This window comes from Phoca vitulina, unplaced genomic scaffold (assembly GCF_004348235.1).
Source record: "Phoca vitulina isolate PV1807 unplaced genomic scaffold, GSC_HSeal_1.0 scaffold36, whole genome shotgun sequence".
Lineage (NCBI taxonomy): Eukaryota > Metazoa > Chordata > Mammalia > Carnivora > Phocidae > Phoca > Phoca vitulina.
The window spans coordinates 15563110-15587049 of record NW_022589739.1 but is presented as its reverse complement, the minus strand read 5'-3'; the positions used below and the strand labels follow the sequence as shown (position 1 = coordinate 15587049).

At 44.0% G+C, this 23940-nt stretch overlaps 2 protein-coding genes across 2 annotated transcripts in view; both read right to left on the bottom strand.

Annotated features, from left to right (window-relative positions):
• Positions 1–6185, bottom strand: part of UVRAG (UV radiation resistance associated) — a 320861-nt gene extending 314676 nt beyond the window's left edge. Inside the window, exon 1 of the mRNA XM_032427162.1 lies at positions 5890–6185. Coding sequence (XP_032283053.1) covers positions 5890–6006 — 117 coding nt within the window. The 5' untranslated portion in view covers positions 6007–6185. The remainder of the gene's footprint in view (positions 1–5889) is intronic.
• Positions 6186–19918: 13733 nt separating this feature from the next.
• DGAT2 (diacylglycerol O-acyltransferase 2) overlaps positions 19919–23940 on the bottom strand; it is a 32973-nt gene continuing 28951 nt past the window's right edge. The window contains exon 8 of the mRNA XM_032427268.1: positions 19919–23270. Within this exon, the coding sequence (XP_032283159.1) occupies positions 23116–23270 (155 nt within the window). The 3' untranslated portion in view covers positions 19919–23115. The remainder of the gene's footprint in view (positions 23271–23940) is intronic.

The following is a 23940-nucleotide window of genomic DNA, read 5'->3' as shown; positions in this document are numbered from 1 at the left end:
TTCTTGACTTTTAAAAAAAAAAAAAAAATGCAGCATATACATACAATAGAGTATTATTTAGCCATATAAGGAATGAAATTCTGATACATGCTCCAACACAGAAGAACAATGAAAACATTATGCTGAAAATAAGCCATACACAAAAGGACAAATATTGTATCATTCCACTTATATCATGTACTTAGAATAAGCAAATCCATAGGGACAGAGAGTAGAAGAGAGTTTACCTGGGGCTGGAGGAAGAAGAAAATGGGGAACTACTGTTTAATGGGTACAGTATCTGTTTGGGATGATGAAAATGTCTGGAAATAGATACTGATAATGACTGCACATACAACACTGAGAATATACGTAATGCCCCTGAGTTGTACACTTAAGAATTATTAAAATGGCAAATTTTGTTATGTATATTTTACCCCAATTTTTTTAACTAAGGAAATCTGAATAAACTGTGGACTTCAGTTAATAATACATCAATATTGGTTCATGAATCATAACAAATGTATCATACTACTGAAAGACGTTAAGAATGGGGGAAATGGGTGTAGGGTATATGAGAGCTTTCTGTGCTATCTTTCATCTCAATTTTTCTGTAAATCTAAAACTGTTCTGAAAAATAAAGTCTATTTAAAAAAAAAATCAGGGAAGATAAAGGCTAATAGCACTAATATAGCCCACCTGTTCCAAAAACAGGACAAGAGGAGCGCCTGGGTGACTCAGTTGGTTAAGCGACTGCCTTCAGCTCATGTCATGATCCCAGGACCCCACATCAGGGGGTCCCTGCTCAGCGGGGAGCCTGCTTCTCCCTCTGCCTCTGCCATTCCCCCTGCCTGTGCTCTCCTGCTCTCTTTCTGTCAAATAAATAAATAAAATCTTAAAAAAAAACAAAAACAAAAACAGGACAAGTCAATGGAAAACATAAGCAAGCAATCAGAAAAATTAATGCCAAGGACATAAATAAACCTGCAATTCACAAAAGAAATTAAAATGCTACATAAAGCTAGGCAAAGATGAAATTCATAGGGTTGTGTAAGGATAAATGAGATCATGTACTTAACATAATGTTTTATATACAATAAATGAAGCTATTAAAATATAACTAATAATTAAAGAAATACAAATTTAAATAACAGAAATAAATATATATACATATGGTTATATATGTTCATAATTTATACGATTATATTCTATATATATTATTACATACAGATAAAATCTGTATACATAAAATCATTTTTGAAAACATTGAGAAAACTTCTGAGCCCAAAGTTGACAAAATATGGAGAAAGACATACTGTCAAAATTTGGTAGTAGCAGTGTAGTGGGCATGTCCTTTTAGGGAAACACTTTGCTAGTATCTTCTAAAGTTAAAAAAAAATGTATATACAAAAATCTTAATTTACATATTTCATATAAAGCATAACTGTATACATCTATATCAATCTAAATATATATATATATATATATATATGTGTATATATATATCTCCTTTGAGTGATTTCACTGCTCAAAATTCATCCTACAGAATTAGTAGCACAAGTGTACAAAGATACCTATACATGGATATTTACTGCAACAATGTAATAGAGAAAACTGGAAATAATCAAAAAGGCTACCAAGAGTTGAACAAAGGTAACTGAACATTATTGTGCAAAATGTGGTAGATGTATATACACTGACATGGACAATTGTCTAAAAGAAGTAATAAATTGTAAATTAAAAAAAAAAAATTTAAAGGAAGGGAATAAACCAGTTTAGGACTATTTAATCTGGGGTCTTCCATATACATATGGTTCAAGAGAACCAAAACTGCATGCAAAATTGTCTATGTATGTAAGTGCATTTTCTAAGGAAAGTGTCTGTAGCTTTTATCAAATTCTTGAAGGAATATGTAGCCTCCTGGAAAGGGTCACTAAACAATCAGGAAAAAGCATCCCAGCTCTGAGTATCTAAGAAATGTAATTAGGTTATACTCAAGTGAGGAAGACCTTGGGGAGGAAAGAAATGCTCTCAATTAAACTTTTAAGAACATATTAAATGCCTCTACCATAAAACACATTTTATTTCAAAACTCCTAAATCTAAGGGTGTGAAGGAATATAAGATGAGCTTATATTCACTAATTACAAACCTCAACCAAAAATTAAAGATCAAAAGCAGTCTTCAAAATGCGTGACTAGTTCATGCTTAAATTACAGTTAAAGTAAGATCATACAGAAGCAGGGCGCCTGGGTGGCTCAGGCGTTGAGCGTCTGCCTTCGGCTCAGGTCATGGTCCCAGGGTCCTGGGATCGAGTCCCGCATCGGGCTCCCTGCTCAGCAGGGAAGCCTGCTTCTCCCTCTCCCACTCCCCCTGCTTGTGTTCCCTCTCTCGCTGTCTCTCTCTCTCTGTTGAAAAATAAATAAAATCTTTAAAAAAAAAAAAAAAGATCATACAGAAGCAAAAAGAGGCAAAGATTAAGTGGTAGTCCCATTTGACACAGTCAGGTTGATAATGATGGACTAGTTACTCACACATATAAAGATTCAGGAGTTATGCAGCCTTAACTAAACTTTATTTTTTAAAGAGAAGTCGATTAAAATAAGACAAAAATAACTTAGGTCTTATACATAGTTTTGTGAAATTTCTTTGAGCAGAAAAAATAAATCTTTTCCTGGAGGCAGGTTAGGAAAAGGAATCCAATACCTTTAGAACTAATACAATAAATTAACATTTTAAACATTATAGCCACTAGAATCAATGGGACTTAATGAAGACGGAAATAAATGAGTAGAAAGTAGCAGGAATACTCTCTATCCTAAAATGAAAATATATCTTAGGGGCACCTGGGTGGCTCAGTCATTAAGCGTCTGCCTTCAGATCGGGTCCTGATCCCAGGGTTCTGGGATCGAGCCCCACATCAGGCTCCCCGCTCAACAGGAAGCCTGCTTCTCCCTCTCCCACTCCTCCTGTTTGTGTTCCCTCTCTCACTGTGTCTCTGTCAAATAAATAAATAAAATCTTTAAAAAAAAAGAAAATATATCTTAGAACAGTGGTTCTCAACCAGGAGTAATTTTGCTCCCCTAAGGGACATTTGGCAACACCTGAAAACATTTTTGATTGTCAGAACTGGACGGGTGCTCCTGGTATATTGTGGGTAGAAGCTATGGATGTAGCTCAACATCTCCCAGACTCACCTACCCACTCAAAATGTCAACAATGCACTTCTTTAAGTGGGCTGGAGGAACCACTGAATCCATGCTTTGAGATAATCAACTTAACAACAGAAATCCTAAAGCAAGGTTTACTTACTTGTTTTGAAAGACTGACACTTTATCAAATAGCATGGATCTTATTAAAATGATATAATTTTTCAAGTGTTATTTAAAAGAAAGTTATTAATTGAATTTCCAATTTATCTAAACCTTTTAAATTATGCAAAAGCCATAGGCAAGGAAAAAAAAAGACAATGAATTAATGCTAAAATAAAAAAGTTTTATACACACACACACACATCCTATCATGCTCACAAACAATACTGAGCAAAGGAAACCAGACTTTTTACAAAAAGCTACATTTTGCATGATTCCATTTATATTACATTTGCATGATTCCATTCAAGAATGGGCAAAAACTGATCTCTTGTTAGAAATCAGAATAGTGGTTCCTCTGGAGAGAAAGAAAAGGTAGAGATGGGAGAGAACATAAGGGGGACTTCTGGAATGCTAATAATTTTGTATTTCTTAATCTGGGTAATGGTTATGTAACTGTGTTCACTTTGTGACAATTCATCAAGCTGTGTACTAAGTAATCAGTGCAGTTTATACAGTTAATGCTTTCACAAAAATGTTTTTCACAAAAATGTTTATTTTTTAAATGTTATGTATTCACACCCTAAAAACCTGAGCACTTTGACCCACAAAGCTAAATGAACATCAATTGCAAAAGTAAAAGTATTTTTGCCACATAGGCTACCTTCCAAGAATTCAAGAAGGATGACACCCCCAGAAAGCTGTAAATACCATACTCAGAGCTCATACAGCATTCAGTTGAACACTTAAGCCACCATATATCCCTCGGCACAAATCCAAAAATTTGACAAAAGCTTACAAATGCAGTTAAATTTATTCCATGGACAGTTTGAATTATTTCCCTCAATTTTAAACTGTGAACTGTTATTGGAGAATGCATTCTATGAAACAAATGATGCTTTCTCTTTCTTAATCCCACATTTTCCCAAAGCTCCCCCAAACTAAATCCCTCTTGGCCCTTATTTCTTAGAATTTCTCCAGGCTGCTTTCAACAGTGCCAACATCTCTCTCAGTATCCATCCTTACAATCCACCTCCCCACACATATGAAAATTCACATTAATGCTCATTCCAGAGGCTGGTCTCCCCTACCAGACTTCTACTCCCTCCCAGGACCTCATAAATACAATCCAAACCTCACTACCCTCAAACTCCTAATACTCTCCAACAACTGGCTTCCCAACAGCACCACAAAACTAGGGCATATGCTAACCCCATCTTTAAACCCTCTTCCACCACATAAAAAGCCCTGCTTCTGCACACAATTCAGCTCAGTGGCCACTGTAGCTTTGATCACCAGTGCCGCTCTCTGCTTTAGCACCTCCTCCACTGCATTCAAATCCATCCCATTTCCCACCCACCCCCTGCCCCAAACTCTACTTTCTTCTTGAAGAATCTTTCCTAAGTACTAGAGCAAGGATATAAAGTTGAAGGAAGGATAAAGGAATGTGCTCCATTCTGAGTGAAGGTAGTTGCCCCAGTGTCAAGCACACAACCATGTGCATGGGCTACAGGGTCAGAGGGCAGGAGTGTGAAACCCAGCCACTGCCCTTCCTAACTGCAAGGCTTTGGGTGAGTGATTTTACATCTTTAAGCCTCAGTTTGCTGAACTACAAAATGGGAAATCATAAAAATAGCGATCTCATAGAGTCGCCAGGATGAAATGAACTACCGGCCGTTGAGCACTTTGCACAAATCCTACGTGGTAAACTCTCAGTAACTGACAGTTTTTCCTAGGTCCTCGTCTTGGAAGGAGGAATACAAGAGAGGGTGAAAAGTACTTTATAAGGGCAAGGGAGTGGTGGAGGGAAGAAGTACTGTACACACACATTGTGTCAGATCCCCAAACAGCGTTCTCTCTTTATTATCCCCTTACAATGTGGACCCAAGAAGCCCTCAAAGCCCCTGCTAAAGGATGGGGGAAGACACAAATAAATACATCAAATCCTCCTTCCAGGAGAGTCATTTGAGGGAATGAAGTAGGAAAGTGCCCCCTAAATTGCTAAAATGAGATCCTTGGGGGTCTGAGAATTAGGAAGGAAACCCCAAAGTCCCAAAGGATTTCTCTTGGGAAGCTGAGGGGAGTACTTCATAACAAGGAGATTAAAAGTAAACGCTAGAAACCATAAAGACTCCTCAACTTCTCCCCTAGGAAAGAATACTAACTGGTTTCTCCGCAAATGGCTTGAGAAAGGAAAAGCGCTTTCCCCGTCTCTCATGGGACACCCGGGCTTCCCCGGGTCCCTTCCCCGGAGGGATAAGGAGGAGGGTCCGCGCAGGGGAATCCCCAGCCCCCCCAGCGGGGGAGAGGCGGGCTCAGGCCGGGGCCCCCAGGGAGTTCCACTGGGTCTCTTCCAGTCTCTCTGCAGCCGGTCTCCAGTAACGGGATCTCTCCGGAGACTCGGGGATCTCCCAGAGCTTCGGCCATCGCTGGCTCCCTCCCCTCACAATCCTCAAATCCTCGGTCCCGCGAGTTCTCCCCGGGCACTTCTCCGGGTCTCCTGGCTGGCACAGGGTCCGCCCGCCGCCCACGGGCTCTCCTCCCCGGCCTCCTCCCGCCCCCCCCGCCCCCCGCCGAGCGCCGCGAGCCCGCGGGATTACCTGCTGAGAGGGCAGCTCCACATGCAGGGCCCGCGCTGCAGAACCGGGTGGCAGCGAGGCCGCCGGGCCCGGGGGCGGCGGGGGGACCGGGCCCCCGACCGACGCTGAGGCGCTCATCTTGACCCAGGGGCCGCCAAGCGGCGGGGCCCGCGTTCCTCCGGCATCCGCCACCACCGCCTAGCCTCGACCCGCCGAGCCCCTGCAGCCCAGAAACCCGCCACCCGAGAGGCAGAACTGCTCTACCCAACCTCCGGCCGCCACCGCCGCTGGCTAGGGAAGAGCCATATTACCGCAGTGCAACCCCCACCACCCCGCCGAGACCTGGCTTGCTCATTGGTTCGGCTGCCACGGGGGCGGGACCCAACGACAGACAAGGGACGTGCTATTGGGTAGAAGGTCTGTCCATCGCCAGCCGGAATGGGCTCGGGGCGGAGGGACCGGGGGATGGCCTAAATCGCGTCTGTCAAACCGGGGTGAAACCTGGGGCGTTGCTTCTTTTTTTCCCAGTCTAATTGGTTCTTTCAGTACCGTGGGGCGGGGTCTCCTGGAGGATCCGCAAAGGCCATTGCTCTAGGTCGGTGTCAGTTGTCAGTAAGGGGAAAGAGGGGCGGGGTCTGATTAGGTAGAGAGCGCGCCTGGGCTCTGTTGTCACGTGCAGGAGGCAGGAGAGTCACCTGATTAGTGAGAGTCAATCTTCCGAGCCACTTCCGCCCGAACCTAGTTGCCATGGTAACCGGCCTCCCTCGGAGGGCGGGGACCCGTTTGGCGCCAGCTGGGTCGTGAGTCTTGATCTGCTGTTGCAAGCTCCCTGAGCAGCCTTTTCCTGAAGGACTCCCAGGAACGTGCGGGGATTGAAAAGGAGTATTTTATGGTTCGACAGAAGGCCACCACTCAGGATGCACGGAGACTAGAAACCTGACGGGCAGTCCCACCTGCTCTTCCGTGACCAACTCCAACCCACAAGTCCACGACCCTCTTCGCACTCCCCTAACTAGTACGCTGAGCTATAAGGTGTGCCAGGCACCCAGGACGCGGTTTCACCTCTCGGAGTGTGTTGCTTATGCTGTCTTTAGAAAGCCTTTGCTACTTTTCTCCTCCTAGTGCTTACTTATCCATCAAATCTCATCCGGGGGTGGGGTCCCTTCTTCCAAAAGGCTTCCCTGATCTAGTCTGGGAGCCTGAGTTAGGAACCTTGCCTCTACCATATTTCTGATTATTCTACTGCATTGTCTTTTAATAAGTGTGTAACACACACACACACACGTTGAATTCCTCAAGCAAAAGGAGCTTGTCGTTCATCTCTGGATTTCCAGGACCTGCTGGATAATCAGTACATGTTTGTTTTTTAAGTGAAGACCCAACTCAAATGCCACCTCTTCCATGAAGACTTCCTTGATCATAATGATAGCATACATAGCAATTGCTTCTATAATAAATAGCATTGACTCATTCTGCAGGATATCAATCTGCCTTCCCCCCACCCACCCCCACCCCCAGACTGTGAATTTATCCACCACCTGGACTGATATAGATGAAAGAACACAGTGTTTTAGAATCAGACACAACAGAAATCAGGCAGTTTGGGAATCTTGGCTCTGCCACTTTCTAGCTATGTGTTCCTAGGCAAACCAGTTCCCATCTTTCCACTTTGGTTTTCCCATCTGTAAAATAATAATAAGGTTGCTGTAGGGATTAAGTAAATCAACATATGTAAAGTGCCAGTGAAGACCTCACATATAATAACTGCACTAAAAATAGTTTAATAAAAGGTAAGCATACTATCTTTCCAGGGTGTTCAGAAGCCTGAAGACACTTTGGGTCTGACCCCAGGACTGGCTAACATGGATGTCACACTGTCTCCTATTCTGAGACATCGAGTGGTTCCTCATGGGTGTGTGGTTCCTCATGGGTGTGTGGTCAGGTGTTTGTTGAGAAGGGATTAGTCAAGAAATCCCAAATCTCATGTGGTTCAACTCATGTAGTGCCAAGATCTGGTGGAATTTCACAGAAAGCACTTTTCTGCTTCCAAGCTGTATTAGTTCCCTGAGGCTGCTGTATCACATTACCGCAAACTAGGTAGCTTACAACAACAGCAACAGAATTTTATTCTTTCACAGTTCTAGAGGCCAGTAGCCCAAAATGAAGGTGTTGGCAGGGCTTCACTCTCTCAGAAGGCTCTAAGGGAGAATCTTTCCTTGCCTTTCTGGTGGCTCCAGGTAGTCCTTATCCTGGGGCTGCATAATTCCAATCTCTGCCTCCATCTTCTCATCGTCTTTTCTTCTTCCTGTGTATTCTTTTCTTTTCCTTACCAGGACACCTGTCTTTGGATTCAGGGCCCACCCAGATAATCCAAATCTCATTTTGAGATCCTTAATTACAAAGACTCTTTTTCCAAGGAAGATGACATTCACAGGTTCCAGGGATTAGAGTATGGACTCATTTGAGGCGGAGAGGGACATCATTCAAACCACTACACAGGTTAAGAAAACAGACCTATAAAGACAGAACACTGAATCACCTCATTCCCCTTTGGAGGTCAGCTCTGAATATTAGCCAACTTTATTACTTCGTTCATCCAACAAATGTTCATTGACACAGAGGTGTCAAGCCCCTTGCTGGGTGCTGGGAAATCAGACTCAGACTCATCCCCAGAGGAGCTGCCCTCTTTATCGTGTAGTCCAATAAGTAAACAAAGACTGATAATCCAGTTGCTCAGCCTGAGGAAAGTTCAGGAGCTGTGGAAGGCAGAGAAGAGAGTCAGATTTCAGTCACAGTAGAGGTGACATTTAAACTGGGTATTGAAGGACCAATAAGAGTTTACTAGGCAGGAAGGGAGAAAAGGATATTCCAGCAGAGAGAGCAGGATCCATTCTTTCTACAAGCTTCTAATGAGATTCAACTCTGTACCAAGATGATTACCAAGGAGATACACACTTCAAGTAAACAACCCTTCTCAGACTTTTCCACTCACATGCCACTAACACCAGGATAGCTGGAATGCTCACCCCTAGGGACAGGACAAAGAACTGAAATACCTGCAAAGTATTCAAGGTAATGAATGTAAAATATTTTGCGCTGTGCCTTGGGTATAGTAAGTGTTGGATAAATGCTATCTATCATTATCTTTATATGTCCTATTTTATTCTAAAAAATCTTATATTATCTTAGATCTTTTCTGTAATATGGCTATATTTGTTTCAATGGAAGAATATTTCTAATCACTTTGAATTAAAATACTATAATATTTATACAGGGATACATATCCCCTAGGGAAACTCGTATCCAAGTGTAGGGAACATGGATTCTAAAGTGGCCAAATACAATATACATGCAATGATAGAAGAAAGATCAAGGTCCAGTGGTAACAGAATGACTGACTCTGCAGGAGCTGGTGGGCAAAATCAGAGAAGGCTTCACAAAAGTCTTAAAAAACGATTAGGAGGTTGATAGATGAACAACAGGAGTCGTTGGTTTGGTTTGGTTCAGGGATGACTGGTGTTTTAACAGCTAACTAGAACCATGTTGGATATTGAAACCAAGCATTGTTTGCAGGGCCAAAAAGCTAAAGCCACTCCAATCCATTTTACCTCCTCTTCTTCCTCCCTCCTCATTCTCTAATCTCATGGGTATGATGCATTAAATAAGTAAGAGCAAGACAAGCCAGGGTGGTCTTTTGATGTCTCAAATTTAATTAAATTAGATCTAGCCCCTTCCTTTCAACAGAGTCCTCTTTCTTCCATTTACTTACTCACTAAGTCAAACAGCATTCAGACCAGTATCAGGTGCCCAGCCAGGGCACGAGGTTTACAGAAATAATGCAGATAGAATCCCTGGCTGCAAGGAGGTCATGGATAATTTCAGTACAAAGTGGTCAATGCAGTCATTGGGACGATAATGGGAGCATGGAAGAGGAAGTTGCTAACTGCTGTGTGTTGTACCAGAAGGCTTTCCAGAGAAGAAAGAGTACTCTAGGCAGAAGCATGAGCTTTGCGTGAACAAAGGCCCTGAGGCAGAGGACGTGACATTAGTGTCGTGACATTAGCGTAGTTTAAGGTGGCTGAACGAAAGGTTGCATGGGAGGAACAGGCAAAGAGGCCAAAAAGGAAGAGGGGGCCGGGTAAAAAAGAACCTGGCTGCTAGGCGGAAGAACTCAGGCTTCATCTTAGGCAATAGGAAGTCAGTTAGAAAGATCCTCAGGCAGCCCTGGAGATGCAGGTTTCAAGGGGTAGGATTTGAAGAGCAAAACTCTTGCAGAAAGCCAGGTGAGAATTGTAAAACAAGGAGACCATTCCGCAAAGAGCCTGCACCCAACAAAGGTGGGTCCCTGGGCAGCATTTCTCCTTCTCCTTTCTCAACCCTCCAAGGTCACTTTTTTGAAAAAGGCTTCTTAGATGTAGGCTAATGGCTACCTTCTCTGGGCTCCCACTGTGGCTGCCTGACCTCTCTTCAGTACCTGTATCCGCGTGCCTAGTCATATGGTTTGTGTTTGTCTCACGCTCTCTACTTTGAACTCTTGCTTTTCATTTCAATCCAAATCCCACAGAGGGCAGGCTGCAGAAGCTTCAACGCACCAATGAATAAAATCAGTGAATGAGTGGACAAACGTTTGAGTAAGGGAATGTTTAGATGACATGGAGCCTCCATACCTCTCCCACTGGAAACAGCCCCAGAGAGAGGAGGTGAGCTTGCCCAGGGTCACACAAAGTTTGTAGCAAAGCTGAGACAAAGACTTAGGCTTCTTGCCCCCAGGAGCAGCGCTCCTTCCTCAATTCCAGTGGTTTTCACACTGTCATGGACTATAAATGTGCCAATGTGGGTACCTGAGTTTATGAATTCACGGGCCAGCCAGGATGACAAGCATTCGACAGAAGCACATCTAACCCATGGGGCTGATTTAGTGGGAGCCCCAGAGAAAGCTTTCCTTGGGAACTGCCTTTTAGAGTGAGGTCCAAAGGGTGAGGGGGAGGTAACCGGACAAAGGGGGCTAGTGAGAGCAAGAGGAGAATTTGGGCAGAAAGAAGAGCCTGAAGAAGGAGCATGGAGCATTGAAGGAACTGAAAGAGAAGGCCAGGCAGGAGTAGGCAGAAGAGGCAGCCGGCATGGAGGAGGAGGAGGGGGAGGAGAACAGTGTTTGAAAGAAACTGATATTTCAAAAATAAAATCAAAGACCTCCTTCAATCTCTTTTACAGTTTTAGGGTTGCTTTCATTTGTCATTTCATAGAGCAGCAGCAGCATTGTCTTTTCAGTGCTTAGAGCTTCTGCAGTTTTAGTCCAGCTCTGATAGCACAGAATGAAGTCGGTGATGCTGGCAGGGTCCAGATCCTGGGGATCTGGGGAGTCTGACCAGGGGAGTCTGACCTTGAGGTGTGTGGACCACCATGGAAGGGTTTAAGCAGGGGAGCTACATGGTCTGATTTATGTTTTAAAAACGTCACTCTGGGGGTGCCTGGGAGGCTCAGCTGGTTAAGCGACTGCCTTTGGCTCAGGTCATGATCCCAGGGTCCTGGGATAGAGCCCTGCATCGGACTCCCTGCTCGGCAGGAAGCCTGCTTCTCCCTCTCCCACTCCCCCTGCTTGTGTTCCCTCTCTCGCTGTGTCTCTCTCTGTCAAATAAATAAATAAAATCTTAAAAAAAAAATGTCACTCTGGGGGCACCTGTGTGGCTCAGTCCGTGGAGCAGCCGACTCTTGATCTCCGCTCAGGTCTCTATCTCAGGGTACTGAGTATAAGCCCCATGTTGGGCCCCATGTTGGGCGTGGAGCCTGTTTAAAATAAATAAATAAAAATGTCACTCTGGCAGTTGGTCACGAGCAGATGCAAGGGGGGAGGGAGTGGTGAAAATGGCAACAGTAAATTGTGACATTCCTTCGTTGAGTTAGAGGACAGTTAGAGCACAGAAATGCGGCTGAGTTCCTGAGAAGAGAGCGGCTCAACGGATACCTGATTTCCCTCGTTCCCCGCCGGAAGCAGGCGTGATTTCACAGGGTTCCTGAGAATGGGCATGCTGGCTGCAGAGTGGGGGGTCTGAGAGCTCCGAGCCAGGGGTCAGAAAAAACACGGTCTGGGCCCGCAGCTAATTGGCTGCAGGATTTGAGGCAAATTCATTCCCCTCCCTAACAGGGTTCCCTGGGGGCTAGAGAGAACTAACATTTGTCTAGTACTCTACATACATTACCATGGACAATCCCCACAGGACCCTGTGAAGTAGGTATTATTGCCCCAGTTTCACAGAAGCCTAAAAAGCTCTGGAAATGGAAATGAGCTGCCCAAAGTCACATGGTTCTTAGTGGCAGATTGACTTGTGAACCCAGGTCTCTTGCTTCCTGGGCTGGGGGCTCTGTCCCCCATACCACACTGCCTGCATTAGGTAGAATACACTATGTAGGACTGAATTTTCCCAAAAGAACGAGAATCTTACTTCCATCAACAGCAAAGTATAACCGCAAAAAATCCAAAAGCTAAAACTCCCTACACAGTTTTTCTTTCTCGTTCTCTTCCTAAATAATGCAGTTCAAAAGCCCTTAGGGTGGGGCTGAGAACAAGATCAGCATGGGGTGAGGGGGTAGTGTGGAGCAGGCCCGGAGCAGGGAGTCAGAACCAGCGTGAGGTGAGGAGGGTGTCCACACAAGGCCAGCAGTGAGTGCAGGGGGAGATCCTAGCACAAGGCTAGGGATTGACCAGAGTAGGTGAGCAGGATATCCACTGGGAGGCCAGCCTAAAGCAAGATGTCAGAGCTGAAGCAGGGCTAGGTGAGGATTGGCGCCATAATTAGTGGGGCCTAGTGTAAAATGAAAATGCAGAGTCCCATGTTCAAAATTATTAAGAGTTCTAAGAAGGAACAGCATTAAATCAAGCATGGGGCCTTTCTAAGCACCAGGCCTGGGGCAACTGCTTAGGTCACATCCCGTGAAGCTTGCCTAGATGAGGAGAGTGTCAGTATTGGGTTCATGGTTGGAGGATAAAATGGTGACAATGGAAGATCGGTTATGTACAGAGGGATTGATCAAATAAATAAATATATTAAGGATAATGGGTGCCAGTTTCTTTTTATTTTATTTTATTTTATTTTATTTTATTAGTCACCATACATTACATCATTAGTTTTTGATGTAGTGCTCCATGATTCATTGTTTGCGTATAACATCCAGTGCTCCATTCAATATGTGCCCTCTTTAATACCCATCACCAGGCTAACCCATCCCCCACCCCCCTCCCCTCTACAACCCTCAGTTTGTTTCTCAGAGTCCACAGTCTCTCATGGTTTGTCTCCCCCTCCGATTCCCCCCCTTCATTTTTCCTTTCCTACTATCTTTTTTTTTTTTTTAACATATAATGTATTATTTGTTTCAGAGGTACAGGTCTGTGATTCATCAGTCTTAACACAATTCACAGTGCTCACCATAGCACATACGCTCCCCAATGTCTATCACTCAGCCACCCCATCCCTCCCACCCCCCACCACTCCAGCAAGCCTCAGTTTGTTTCCTGAGATTAAGAATTCCTCATATCAGTGAGATCATATGATACTTGTCTTTCTCTGATTGGCTTATTTCGCTTAGCATAATACCCTCTAGTTCCATCCACGTCATTGCAAATGGCAAGATTTCAGTTTCTTGATGGCTGCATAATATTCCATTGTGTATATATACCACATCTTCTTTATCCATTCATCTGTTGATGGACATCTTGGCTCTTTCCACAGTTTGGCTATTGTGGACATTGCTGCTATAAACATCGGGGTGCACGCAATGCAATTGCTGGATCGTATGGTAGCTCTATTTTCAACTTTTTGAGGAACCTCCATACTGTTTTCCAGAGTGGTTGCACCAGCTTGCATTCCCACCAACAGCGTAGGAGGGTTCCCCTTTCTCCGCATCCCCGCCAACATCTGTCGTTTCCTGACTTGTTAATTTTAGCCATTCTGACTGGTGTGAGGTGGTATCTCATTGAGGTTTTGATTTGGATTTCCCTGATGTCGAGCGATGTTGAGCACTTTTTCATGTGTCTGTTGGCCATTTGGATGTCTTCTTTGGAAAAACGTCTGTTCATGTCTTCTGCCCATTTCCTGATTGGATTATTTGTTCTTTGGGTGTTGAGTTTGATAAGTTCTTTATAGATTTTGGATACTAGCCCTTTATCTGATATGTCATTTGCAAATATCTTCTCCCATTCTGTCGGTTGTCTTTTGGTTTTGTTGACTGTTTCTTTTGCTGTGCAAAAGCTTTTTATCTTGATGAAGTCCCAATAGTTCATTTTTGCCCTTGCTTCCCTTGCCTTTGGCGATGTTTCTAGGAAGAAGTTGCTGCAGCTGAAGTCAAAGAGGTTGCTGCCTGTGTTCTCTTCTAGGATTTTGATGGATTCCTGTCTCACATTGAGGTCTTTCATCCATTTTTTTTTTTTTTGCATTTTAAAAATTTTATTATGTTTTGTTAATCACCATACATTACATCATTAGTTTTTGATGTAGTGTTCCATGATTCATTGTTTGCGTATAACATCCAGTGCTCTATTCAATATGTGCCCTCTTTAATACCCATCACCAGGCAAACCCATCCCCCCAACCCCCTCCCCTCTAGAACCCTCAGTTTGTTTCCTGAGACTAAGAATTCCTCATATCAGTGAGATCATATGATACATGTCTTTCTCTGACTTATTTTGCTCAGCATAATACCCCCCAGTTCCATCCACGCCGTTGCAAATGGCAAGATTTCATTCCTTTTGATGGCTGCATAATATTCCATTGTATATATATACCACATCTTCTTTATCCATTTACCCGTTGTTGCAGCTGAGGTCAAAGAGGTTGCTGCCTGTGTTCTCCTTTAGGATTTTGACAGACTCCTGTCTCACACTTAGGTCTTTCAACCATTTGGAGTCTATTTTTGTGTGTGGTGTAAGGAAATGGTCCAGTTTCATTCTTCTGCATGTGGCTGTCCAATTTTCCCAACACCATTTGTTGAAGAGACTGTCTTTTTTCCATTGGACATTCTTTCCTGCTTTGTCAAAGATTAGTTGACCATAGAGTTGAGGGTCCATTTCTGGGCTCTCTATTCTGTTCCATTGATCTATGTGTCTGTTTTTGTGCCAGTACCAGACTGTCTTGATGATGACAGCTTTGTAATAGAGCTCGAAGTCCATAAATGTGATGCGACCAGCTTTGCTTTGCTTTTTCAACATTCCTCTGGCTATTCGAGTTCTGGTTCCATACAAATTTTAGGATTATTTGTTCCATTTCTTTGAAAAAAGTGGATATTATTTTGATAGGGATTGCATTAAATGTGTAGATTGCTATAGGTAGCATTGACATTTTCACAATATTTGTTCTTCCAATCCATGAGCATGGAACATTTTTCCATTTCTTTGTGTCTTCCTCAATTTCTTTGATGAGTGTTCTATAGTTTTTTGAGTACAGATTCTTTGCCTCTTTGGTTAGATTTATTCCTAGGTATCTTGTGGTTTTGGGTGCAATTGTAAATAGGATCAACTCCTTAATTTCTCTTTCTTCTGTCTTGTTGTTTGTGTATAGAAATGCCACTGATTTCTGTGCATTGATTTTATATTCTGCCACTTGACTGAATTCCTGTATGAGTTCTAGCAGTTTTGGGGTAGAGTCTTTTGGGTTTTCCACATAAAGTATCATACCATCTGCAAAGAGTGAGAGTTTGACTTCTTCTTTGCCAATTTGGATGCCTTTTATTTCTTTTTGTTGTCTGATTAATGGGTGCCAGTTTCCATCAGAAAAAGGAGTTACAAATATAGGAAGAGAAGGAACTTGGATGAACTCTGTGGTGATAGAATATAATTGCCCAGATCTTGGTTTCTAAATATCATCTTCCACTAAGAGGAATCAAGATTCTCTGAAGAAATGGCTGACTCCCAGGAGTGGGCCAGAAAAAGTACAAGATGATCGATCATAGGACATCTAGTCGTGTCAGAAAGTAAGGAAGTACTCCTCTCCCCCCCAAAAAAGGGAGATATGTCAAAAGAACACAGAAGGCAGTTCGATGAGTCTCCCACTGGCCAAATCTGGAGCAGTTTTTACATCAGGATAAATAATGATAGAATAGCAGATAGCCCACTGAATAAAATAGGGATCCATGAGTCTTGATTGATATAAAAAGGCGGGGAAAGAGAGATTTTCAAAGTATGGAGAAAGAGTAACTTTACAATGTAGAAGCTTGACAGTTCCCACCTTAATCAAGTGATCAAGTGAGCATCACCCAGTAGGATAAATTGAAATCATGACTACCTGCTAGGATGTGGTAAGTAGAGTCTATCATTACTTCTGCGATATTTCAGCTAAAGATGGATAGTTAGAGTCAATCATAAGGAAAAACGAGACATAACAAAACTGGTGTTCTACAGAATACTAGACCCATAATCTCTAAGGCTGTCAAGGTCATGATAGTCAAGGAGAGAGAGGAACTGTTTCAGAGAAAAGGAATGTGATACTGTGATTTATAGTAAGTAATAGATACTTGGTCTTTGGGTTTTTTTTTTTTAAAGATTTTATTTATTTATTTATTTGAGAGAGACAGAGATGGTGACAGAGAGCAGGGAGGAAAGGGAGAAGCAGGCTCCCCGCTGAGCAGGGAGCCCCATGCAGGACTCAATCCCAGGACCCTGGGATCATGACCGGAGCCGAAGGCAGACGCTTAACCAACTGAGCCACGCAGGCGCCCGGTATTTGGTGTTTGTTCACTGTTCCTAGCACATAGCTCCCAAAACTCCTGTAATTTCCTATATAAGAGCCATAGGGGCATTTTTTTTTTTAAGATTTATTTATGAGAGAGAGAGAGAGAGAGAGAGAGAACACGCAGGAGGTAGCATGGGGCATCTTCTGTTATATTTAGTTTTGTCCTCAGTTCCTGAAAGCTTCAGAGAGGGAAATGAATATCTTTTGTTTCCATAACAAGTCCCTTTCAAGTACATCTGAGTTTATGTTAATGAGTTGACATTTGGAAAGCCCCAGATAACTTAAGGTTGGGGGCTGGTTGCCAGGGAAACCAACCCTGATTAGAAGGTTGAAACCTTCAGCACCCTCCCTCCGCATTAGGGCTGGGACTTGGAAGCAGTCTTACTCCAGTGTTATCAACCCAGCATTTTACTGCCTGTAGTGAAACAGTGTTAGAGCGTTTTTTCAAAGCAAGCTCTATGCCCAGCGTGGATGGAGCTTGAACTCACGACCCTGAGATCAAGAGTCACATGCTCTACCGACTGAGCCAGCCTGAGGCCCCAAATTTTATTTATACAGTGAAGTCATATTTATTTTCAGAATACATTTTTATATCCTACACGTTAAAAATCTATCTTTTGTGTTTAGAGAAAAAATATTTTGTATCAATTTTCATCAAAATTAAAAATCTCAAAAATTGTTGATATTTTAGCACTGAGAAAAGGAACTTAGTAAATGTGTGCCAATGCAATTCAATGTTATGTAAAAAATGTAGGAGATAAAATTGTGTGTATGCATGACACAAATGTTAGATGAAGATACACAAAGCAAAACTCCCTAAGCAGGAAGTGGTGGAAAATATCTTGAAAAAGAGTTTACAAGGAAGGGAAACAGGATTGTGAAAAAAGGAAGTTTGGAATACATATGGGACAGAGATTTGTTATAAAAATTATGGTTGAAGCCAAGGGGTGGGGGGAATTCCTATTTTCTCCTAGTGATCCTATTCATTACCATTACAGGGGAATTTCTTCCACCTCTCAAAAGTATCAGGAAAAAGTGCCTTCTAAAACTGCAGCCTGCTCCATGTAAAGAAAAGTGAAATACAGTTGACTCTTAAACATGGGGGTTAGGGATGCTAACCCCCCACCACACACAATTGAAAATTCGAGTATAATTTTGACTCCCCCAAAACTTAGCTACTAACAGCCTCCTCCTGACCAGAAGCCTTACCGATAACAGTTAACAGTATTTTGTACGTTATCTGGGTTTTGTTTTGTTTTTTTAAAGATTGTATTTATTTATTTGTCAGAGAGAGAGAGAGCACAAGCAGGGGGAGCGGCAGACAGAGGGAGAAGCAGACTCCCCGCTGAGCAGGGAGCCTGATGCGGGACTCCATCCCAAGACCCTGGGATCATGACCTGAGTTGAAGGCAGACGCTTAACTGACTGAGCCACCCAGGCGTCCCTGTATGTTATTTGTATTATATTCTCTGTATTTACAAGAAAGCTAGAGAAAAGAAAATCATAAGAGAAAATACACTATAAAAAAAGAAAAGAAAATACACTACAGTAGCACTGTTTTGCAGTTATCAAAACCAATCTGTGTGTAAGTGGACCTGGGCAGTTCAAACTCATGTTGTTCAATATTTTATTGATGAGAAGACCAAACTCTGCCATCCATAGGTACAACTCCTCTATTAGGTGATACAAACATATTGAAGGTCACTGTTTGTAGTAGGTCAAGCCATAAACTAGCTGACTTAAAACAGAAATTCATTCTGTCCCAGTTCTGCATGCCAGAAATCCAAAGTCAAGGCATTGGGAAGCCTTTGCTCCCTCAGACTCTAAGGGAAAATCCTTCCTCCCTCTTCCGGTTGCTGGTGGCCGTGGTATGCCAGGGCTGCCTCCTCCACATGGCCCTCTCCCCTTTTCCCTGTGTCTGTCTTTCTCCTAGAAGGACACTTGTTATTGGATTTGGAGCCCACCTACATAATCTAAGATTATCTCATTTTGAGATCCTTGACCTAATTATATCTACAAAGGCCCTTTTTCCAAATAAAGTCACATTCCTTCACTGATTACAGGGTTTAAGGTATGTACATATCACGTTGTAGGCCACTATTCAACCTGCCACATCATTCCTATGTGTGGCCTGCTCTTTTTTCCTCTCAGGCCAGCCTGCCAAAAGATGGAGAAATTAAGTTCTTATTAATCTGAATGAGACTGTTTTAAATTAAGATGTGAATTTTAATCTCCAGGGTAACCACTAAGAAAATAACTTAAAAACATACAGCAAAAGAAACAACAAGGGAATTAAAGCAGCGTATTAAAAAATACACATTTAACAGAAAAGGCATCAGGAATGGAGGGAGAAGAACAAGAAAGACATAAGAAAATGGCAAAATGGCACATGTAAATCCTACCTTATCAGTAATTATATTAAATGTAAATAGACTTAACACTCCAATGAGAAAGGCAGAAAGTAGAAGTATGGATGAAAGGAAAAAAGATCCAACACTATTCTGCCTACAAAAGATACACTTCACATTCAAAGACACAAATAGGTTGAAAGGAAAAGGATGGAAGAAGATGTTCCATGTAAGCAGTAACTAAAAGAAAGCTGGGGTGGCTGTATGTCTATAGGCTAAATAAAATAGATTTTTTTTTTTTTTAGATTTTATTTATTTATTTGACAGAGAGAGACACAGCGAGAGAGGGAACACAAGCAGGGGGAGAGGGTGAGGGAGAAGCAGGCTTCCCGCCGAGTAGGGAGCCCGATGCAGGGCTCGATCCCAGGACCCTGGGATCATGACCTGAGCGGAAGGCAGACGCTTAACGACTGAGCCACCCAGGCGCCCCTAAAATAGATTTTAAGACAAAAATTGTCACTAGAGACCAAGGGCATTTTATAATGATAAAAAGGTGACTCCATCAGGAAGATTTAACAATTATGGACATATACATACATAACAGTAGACTCCCAAAATATAGGAAGCAAAACTTACAGAATTGAAGGGAAAAATAAACAATGTAACCATAATAGTTGGAGGCTTCAATACCCCGTTTTCAATAAAGAATAGAAAGACTAGGCAGACAATCAACAAGATCAGCAAGGAAACAGGAGACTTGAACAACACTATGGACCAACTTGACCTAATTATAGACATCTGGAAAATACTACTACTGTTAACACTAATAGTATCTAGAAAACACTTCAACAGCAGGAGCAGAATACACATTTTTCTCAAATGCACATGGAACATTCTCTAGTACAGACCATCTATTAGGTCATAAGAGAAGTCTCAGTAAATTTAAAGAGACTGAAATCATACAAAGTATGTTCTCTGAAATAAAATTCGAAATAAATGACAAAAGAAAACTTGGGATAATAGTAAATATGTGTAAACTGAGCAACATTCTCTTAAGTAACCGGAAGGGTCAATGGAAAAATCAGAAGAGAAATTAGGAAAAACTTTAGGATGAATGTAGTAAGAACGCAAGATACCAAAACCTATGGGATGTGGCAAAAGCAGTTTGAGAGAGAATCTTATAGATGCAAACATACTAAAAAAGAAAAAAGAAAAAAGATCTCTTAACTTTCTACCTTAAGACCCTGGAAAAAGAAGAGTTCCTGGTTAGCTCTGAGCATTTGTGAGTCAGTTTTACTCTCTCTCGTTTCTAGCCCAGGGTCGGACTGCTGAAATGCCACAACGTGAAGAGAAACCCCAGGCCCCTGTGGGACATTTGCCTCAAAACTAGCCCCAGTGCCCTCTAGTGGCCATATCTGTGAACCACAAGTAGAATCATGGAATTATCAACGTCCAGGCTGGGACTACAGCCCCACCTCCGCGGGCCAAAAGCAGATGGTCATCTGGAAAAGGAGGATCCTGTTCCCTTTCCCGAGGTAACAACTCCCCATCAGAGGCAATGTTCACAGCATTTACCTAGAGCCCCCCACCCATTGCTTAGAGCAGGCTGCTGCTAGATGTTCATTGCCCTAGGTGAGGTCCCCCTCTGGGATTTGGGGGCCTGCTGATTGTCGCTATTCATAGGCAGAGATGGTGGAGCTCCCTTGCGCACAGTAGGTGTTCAATTTTCACAAAATTAATGCTGAGAATAAGGGCCTACCTGTGTGAGGTGGTCTAGGTTAGGGCCAGGGCTCAGCCTGGAGTCAGAGGCTGAGGGTCATGGCTAACCTCAGTTGGGGCTGGAAAGGGGCTGAGACTGTCATCAAAAAACAGGCCTTTCCTCCATCCTAAAGGAAATATCTGTCCTCTACTGGAGCTCTGTGGACCTGAGGCCCTCCAGGGTACCTCCTGTTGCTGCCTGCCCTCCCGCCCATCTAGGAACTCTGGAGAAGTCAACCCTCCCAACCTTCCAGGCCAAGCCCCACTGCAGACCTATCTACAAACACCTCCTCCTTCAACGCAGCAGTGCCGTCTCCCCGGTCTTTGCACCTGCTTGCTACTCTGCCCTTCATTGCCTCCCTGGCAAACTTCCAGTCACCCTTCAAATCCCAGGTCAGACATCGAGGTCCCAGCTCAATGAGGCACCCCACGTTGGATGCCCAGAGGAGTGGTCCTCGAAGCGGATGAATGAATGGCAAGGGTGGGCACTTAGGCAGTTGGAATGAAGTCATTTGGCCTCAGCTAGCAGGGGTTCCCAGCTGCTTAGTACTCATTGAACGGAATTCAAACAGAGAGAGGTGCCATCTTGTGAGGCCTAGGTGTGGCCTGAAATCACTACAGTGACACTGGAAGAGCTCTCCCTCTTTGTGGTGTAACTGAAGCCAGGGGCAAACAACATGGTTTGAGTGATCCATGGAGGACGCTTCCAGCTCAGTCGTCTCAGGACCATAGCCCTTACCTACATATAGGACAGAAACCCTTACCACATGTAGTAGCCAGCCATGAGGGGGCTCCAAGGACCCCTGCCTCCAGATTTTCACTCAGTATATACTCCTCTTGAGTGTGAGCTGGATCTAGTCACTTGCATCTAATGGGGAGAATATGGCAGATCACATCTGAGATTTAAGTTATAAAATAATGTGACTTGCACCTTGCACACTCTTTCTGGCTCTTCCTGCTTACTCTCTCTGATGAAGCCAGCTGCCACGTTGTGAGCTACTCCATGGAAAATCCCACGTGGTAAGCAACTAAGAGTGGCCTCTGGTCAATAGCCAGTGAGGAAGTGAACCCTGGGAGCAACCACATGGATGACCTTGGAAGTGGAGCTTCCCCCAGTCAAGCCTTAGGATGACTGCAGCCCAGCTGACACCCTGACTGTGGCCTTGTGTGAGCCCCTGAAGTAGAAGCTGCACCTCAACTACTGACCCTCAGATTGTGTGGTGGACACCATGTTGTTTGAAGCCACGACATTCTGGAGGAATTCGTGACACAACACTAGATAACCAGTGCACCACACAGGGTCATGTAGCCCTATGAGCAAGGGGGAAGGCTTGGCAGGCAGCCCAGATGGGGCCCTGGTTTTCCCAAGGGTCAGTGGCAAGACACAGATGTAGCCCCAGCAGGAACTCACAGAGGACTCTCGTTTTTATTTATTCATTTTGGAAAATACAAAAGTCTGACATGGTACAATAATCTCATCAAAAGAAAACAGAACGCACAGAGGAGGGCCTGGATTTCTTCCCTGGTCCCTACCCTCTCAGAAAGGCACAAATATGTGAGGCTTGGGTTCAGGGGCCTCCTGACCTGAAACCAATCTGCTGCTCAGAAGGCCAGGCCCCTCTGTGAACAGGAAGAAGGACCCTTTCCTCACACCCACACTTGGGGGTATGGGTTAAACAAGTTGAGGCCATGGGGGAAGTATGTGATTCAGGCCAAGTCCTGGTCGTTCTGGGTCCATGTCAGCACCCTGTGGAGGACCAGTCACTCCAACCAGACATGGTGGCTGAATAATTCCGGAAGTGGTGCATCTGGGCACAAGGTCATTGCCACCCCCATTCCTGCTTTGGAGATCTTAGATTTAAAAGACTGGTGAGACTCAAGCTGGAGCATTCCAGATGCTCATCACAGCACTCTTCAAGATGGGGACAATTGTGCCCTCCAAGTCTTCCTCTTGGTAAGAGGGACCAGTCCTGCAGTTAAGTGCGGGGTAGGTGGTTTGGAATAGAGGTGTTTGTATTACAAGTGGCTTCTGCCCCTCATCCTGCAGTGGGAAAAAGCAAATAATCTAACCGGCCTGAGCCACAAATAGCTGTCCTTCTTTCCCAGTTAACCAGGACTGAGTTTTCTCTGTAATTTTGGGAAAGGAAGAAGAAGGGTTGGTTGAGAGACCGTGAAGGCCCAGATGTGGTAGCCATCACCCAGAGCAGGACAAGTTGGAAGTGGAAGAGTTTGCAATATTCATTTTTTCCTTCTTAAAAAAGACCTAACATTTGTAATGGTTTAACAAAATTATTATAATTTCTTTTAAATAACCCACAGACACCCATGACGCTTCCAAATTTACAGAACAAAAAAGCATTCGAGAACTTGGTAGAAAACGATTTGTAGCTGATTCCTCCCAGGAGCTGGCCCCCAATGGTGGGCTCAGTTCACCTCCAGAACCTCGGTCTCCGGGAGGCCGAACTTGGTCTTGTGCTTGTCGAAGAGCTTCACCAGGGCCTCCATGTACATGGTGTGGTACAGGTCTATGTCCTGCTGGGTTGGGTGCTCCAGCTTGGGGATGGTGATGGGCTCACCCACTGCAAGGATGGGGCAGAGGTCTCTGGTTAGTCAGCCCACTCGGTCCACCCTCCCTGAAAGTCTACCACGATGTTGATGGCAGTGACCCTGCGCTACGTGCCATCCTGACAGATGAGGAGGGCCCAGGGCATGGAAGGGACCTGCCCCAGGGCCCACGGCCACTAAGCAGCGGGTGGGATCAACATTGGCTGCACCCACTCACTCGACTGGAAGCTCCTGGGAGAGCTGTGGGAGCAAGTAATGGCGTTGCTCTTGCTCCGCTCTGGGCAAGTCACATTGCCTCACTGAGCCTCAGTTGCCTCACCTGTCCCATGGGATCCTTCCTCCTAGGGCTTTGCTGAGGATCACGTGGCATGCTTTGAAAAGTGTGGTAAGGGAGGAGGGGTGCAACATTCATACACACATGCACTGCTTTACTTCCTGCAGCTTCACACCCAACTCATCCCGAAGCCCTGGCAAAGACATTTTGGAAATTTCTCCCCAGTTCTTGCCCTTTCCACGGCCATTCCCTCGGTCCCCCGTGGCTGCCAGAGAGGCATCTGCACCCATTTCGGGGGCTACTGTTTTGACCTTTGTAACCCATTGGCTATCCAGCAGCCCCAAGAATCACTTTAAAGTGCAGTTCTGAACCTCTCCTCCCCCCAGTCCTCAAGCAGCTCTCCATTCTTA